We start from the raw sequence: 4,836 nt of genomic DNA on the forward strand, positions 1-4,836 counted from the left end.
ACATAATAGAAAGGTTTTGCATTTTATGACTAACATACATTAAACCTCACATTCCAGGAGACACAATGTGTCAGAAAACAGAGACAAGTTGCTGACAGAAATGTGAGTGTGGTGATCTTTCCAGACTGGTCGACTACACCTCCATCACAGAAGACCAAAGACGTCCTACACGGTGTGACTCTGTGTTCTCCTGGACCCCACGCTGTCCTGGTGACTGTTAATGTCACGTCCAGTTTCTCTGAAGATGACAGGAGATCAGTGGAGGAACACATGGAGCTGCTGGGGGACAGAGTCTGGAGAAACACTCTGGTTCTGTTCATGAGGGGATGGAAGCTGAAAAGGGAAGGGAGAAGTGTTGAGGAGTACATAGAGTCTCAAGGAGAACCTCTGAGGTTGATCCTGGAGAAATGTGCCAACAGGTATGTTCTACAACATGGTCTCAAGTGGGACATTTCAGATGTGACAGAGCTGATGGAGAAAACAGAAGACATGGTGAAGAAGAACGGAGGACGACACTTTGAACCTCCAAGGGGTGACTAATCCATAGAAAAAAACGTTTTTTTGGGGTGAACTATCCCTTTAATTTGCAGCAGTTTGCCATGGCTCTGCAGCCTAGGCGTGTGTGTGTGTGTGTGTGTGTGTGTGTGTGTGTGTGTGTGTGTGTGTGTGTGTGCGTGCGTGTGTGCGTGCGTGCGTGCGTGCGTGCGTGCGTGCGTACGTGCGTGCGCTTATACATATATATATATATATATATGTATAAGCGCACGCACGCAAGGTTATGTATACGTGTGTGTGGGTCCTAGAAGTTATTTGTAGAGTCAGCGTCAGGTCTTAAGTCCCTCAAAGTAGTGAAAATTGCCGATCTAATAGTAGAGCTTGTAAATCTGCTATTTTCAATATTTGGCATATGATGAAGTATATAGGGCTTAACCACATGAAGCCTAGCATCCCTATCCTGGGGAAATAGCTGATCTACAAGCTCACAATGTGTCGCGTTGCACCGTGCATCCACTCAACTAAGTATAGGGTTGAAGTGGTTTAGTTGTTGAGGAACAAAGATAAAATGTTTTAAAACATTTAAGTGAAAATAGCCGATATCTATCTATCTATCTATCTATCTATCTGTCTGTCTATGGTGGCAATTGGGACATTTCAGAAGGAACAAAGCTGATGGAGAAAACAGAAGCCATGGTGATGAGGAACTTAAGCGAAGACAGCTCTGGCAAACACAGAATAAAACCTCCAGTCTCTGTCAGAGTACACAGGTCTGTCGGAGAACCAGAACGCTTCAAGGTGGGACATGAGACGAGACACATGACACTGTTTGAGAAAACATTTACTGCTGAAGAATGATAGATACATTATTAATCACCATGGGGGAATTCAGATGTTGTAGCAGCAACAACTGTAAGTGTAAAACACAAGAAGGTACAGATAAGAGGAGAGCGATAAGAAAAGATACAATAAAAAAAAGGATTATTAAATATATTGAATGGAACCGACAAGAAGAAGAATGAAAGAAGAGAGAGGAGATGAGAGAGGAAGTTGTAGTTTGTGGTGACACAGACACTCGACCTAATGACCTGTCTGAGGGTTTGTCTCACTCATCTATCTCAGATATACAGTAGGACAAATGCATTATCTACTCAGAACTTTCTAAGGAAGTTATTATGCTCAAATATTATTGACATTTATTCATTAGGTCAAGCTACATAGGGAGCTGTTCATTAAGAATTGACAGTCCTTTGGGACAAAAGCTACACCTTTGATAGCCAAAGAGAATATGACTTTACACACTGTTCTTCTTTCCAAAAACATTTTTAATAACACATATTGTACAGTCAATTTATATTTCCAACACATCTGGTTCAGGGCAGCCTACTGATCACTCCCTCCTAATGTATTTATTGTTAATTGTATCACAACATTTTATCCATAATCCAGACATAATGCTTAACTTTTTTACAAATGATAGTTAATATTACTTTATGGTGTGATTGTAAATTGTTAATGTATTCTATTGTTCTACATACAGGAAAAGGAATATTGACGATAGGCTACTGTACTAGACTTTATCACATAGGCTGCACAGTCTTTATTTACCCTATAGGGTGAAAGAGGGTAAGAACAGAGAGGGTGATAAGCCATATCAGATGATAACTGCTGTTCAGTTCCTTATTCATAGTTGAGTTCTGGTATACCTACAGTATACTGTATATTGTAGGAAATATAATATATAAGAACATAACCTATATGTAGAGTATTATATAAGAACAAACCTATATGTACAGTATTAAAATATAATAACATAATCTATATGTACAGTATTACAATATAAGATCATAACCTACATGTACAGTATTAAAACATGAGAACATAACCTACATGTACAGTATTAAAATATATAATATACATTTAGATCTATCGGCACTTGACTTTGAATGAAGAGCATCTCTCATGTCTTGTTCTCCTATTATAAAAGTTACAGTAGCAGAAATATTGATCTAGACAAAGATACAGTAGAATTATTGATATCTGCCAGGGTGAATCAAATCTGAATCTGTGGATTTCAAGCAGAAGTTTACCACAGTTTGGCCACCAGTCGTTGCTATTCTTACATATAGCAGCACTGTTTTCACATTATATAACAGTACTTTCATATCACTCTCTCATAGGATATTTATTGTAGTTTTTCCTAAACTACTGTATATAATCGCTGAGCTCCCTATTTAGTTATATAATGTGTGTGTGTGTGTGTGTGTGTGTGTGTGTGTGTGTGTGTGTGTGTGTGTGTGTGTGTGTGTGCGTGTGCGTGTGCGTGTGTGTGTGTGTCCTGCAGACTGAATACGCACTGACTCGTTACCCACGTGGGACGTGTTTGATCCTTAACAACGAGATATTCTCTACGATGGATAACCGACCAGGAACTCTGAAAGATGAGGGTGTGTATCCCTGCTTTATCAGATCTGATATCATACTGATAGAAGTCAACACTTGTCATCTATATTTGTGCTTTAATGATATATAAAAACATTCTCTCCCTCTTCTTCCCTCTTTCTTTCCTTATTGTGTCACACAGAGGCCCTGAAACAGGTGTTCCACAAGCTGGGCTTTGAGGTGAAGATACACACCAACAAGAGAGCAGATGACATCCGTCGTTTGATGAAAACTCTGGGAGAACAAGATTTCACGGAGGCAGATGCTTTGGTAGGTGGTTCTACATTTACAAAGAGGTGTCAGTCTTTCACTGTGCATTCCTGTTTTCACACATTCTGCCTCTGACATTAGGTGGTGTGTGTGCTGTCTCACGGGGACACGGGATGCGTGTTTGGTACGGATGGTGGGAAGGTGTTGCTCGAAGAACTGGAAGAGCCCTTCAAAAGCACGAAAGCCCCCACCTTGGCAGGGAAGCCCAAGCTGTTCTTCATCCAGGCGTGCCAGGGGAGAGACAAACAGGGGAGAGTGTTGCTGTCATCCCCGACACCGAGCAAGGGTAAAATACAGGCAGACTGGAGCTGCTCCCACCGTCCCGTGATGGTCCCAAACGACGCAGACTTCCTGATAGGCATGGCGACCGTAAAGGGGTGTTTCTCCTACCGTAACACTCACACAGGTTCCTTCTACATCCAGGCTCTGTGCAGACAGCTTGAAAGAGCAGCAGACAGGTGAGAGGGAGGTTTCAACAACTGTGTGTTTGAATTTACAAGACTTTATGTGACCTGAAATAATGAATACATATTTGCAAATGTATTCACAAGCACAGTACATTCAATATAAATCCTATTGTTCTACTTTGAGGAGGACGTGAACATTGAACACAACACTTCCCAGTGTGTTCTGTGTAGCGTGTTAAGATCTTGTGCTGGAGGAGGTCTAACACGTGAGGTGGAGGTGACTTTTACAGAGTCGGCTGTCGAGAGCGAGCTCTCACACAATGCACGGAGAAGTGTTTTTCACGTCATCCTAAGAATAGTAACGATATATAAGATTATCGGTGAAAATGTCCCCTTCAATGGGATAAGAACAACATCATATTGTATTAAGCTGGATTTCAGAAGTATTTTCCTAATGTAAGGCTCTACTCTACTGTGTCCAAACAGAGGAGAAGACATTAATGGCGTCCTGACAGGCGTGAACCGAGAGATCAGCAGAGGAGAGGACTACCGGTACATACAAATGCCAGAATACACAAACAGACTCACCAAGAAACTCAACCTCAACCTCATCTGAGACAACGAGGAGCGCGTGCATCAAGTCCTGGGATTGACAGTTTTCCAAGTGAATAAAACCTGTGTACAGAATGAACATAACTCAATCATTTTCTATTGAATGTTATTTGAAGTGGGTCACTCTTGCTGTATCTCACACATGACACGCAAAAGACACAAATGCAATCCACATTGAGATGTGATGTTTAAACATGAACTAGGAAAGTGTGCTCCTCTGCACGCATGTCTCTGCCAGGCCGGGTTGCCCTACGCACGGCCCGCAAACTTTGGCAGGCCTTCATAGACAATCGGCATGGTATAGGCTATGAGAAATCTGACTTCATGATCACATGACTTCAGAGATAATGTGTGGTTTTGGACAAAACACAAAATGTCTGGCTTTATCACATAGGTTACCAAGTCTTTATTTACCCTGGGTGAAAGATTGTACAGAAAATATAGTCTCCAGCCTTAGGGATGCCGTGACCATTGACCATTATGATGTGATGAGAATACATGGCTCTGATGATGAATGTTGAATTGAAATGTATGTGTTTTACATGGACTTTGGATTGTAGATTACGGATATCAAGTATTTTTGTTTTGCCTAACTCAAATGAAAAACACT

General features: G+C 41.2%; 1 protein-coding gene across 1 annotated transcript; it reads left to right on the plus strand.

The window, feature by feature from the left end:
- Positions 1 to 1,188: 1,188 nt before the first annotated feature.
- LOC311053641 (caspase-8-like) lies at positions 1,189 to 4,488 on the plus strand (the record flags this gene model as incomplete). The annotated part of the gene is made up of 5 exons (XM_084069278.1): positions 1,189 to 1,293; positions 2,840 to 2,942; positions 3,080 to 3,207; positions 3,289 to 3,665; positions 4,101 to 4,488. 5 exons carry the CDS (start codon positions 1,189 to 1,191, stop codon positions 4,228 to 4,230), a joined length of 843 nt encoding a protein of 280 aa, XP_083925404.1. The 3' UTR covers positions 4,231 to 4,488.
- Between the last annotated feature and the right edge of the window lie 348 nt (positions 4,489 to 4,836).

This window comes from Gymnoscopelus microlampas, assembly GCF_963454915.1.
Source record: "Gymnoscopelus microlampas genome assembly, chromosome: 2".
Lineage (NCBI taxonomy): Eukaryota > Metazoa > Chordata > Actinopteri > Myctophiformes > Myctophidae > Gymnoscopelus > Gymnoscopelus microlampas.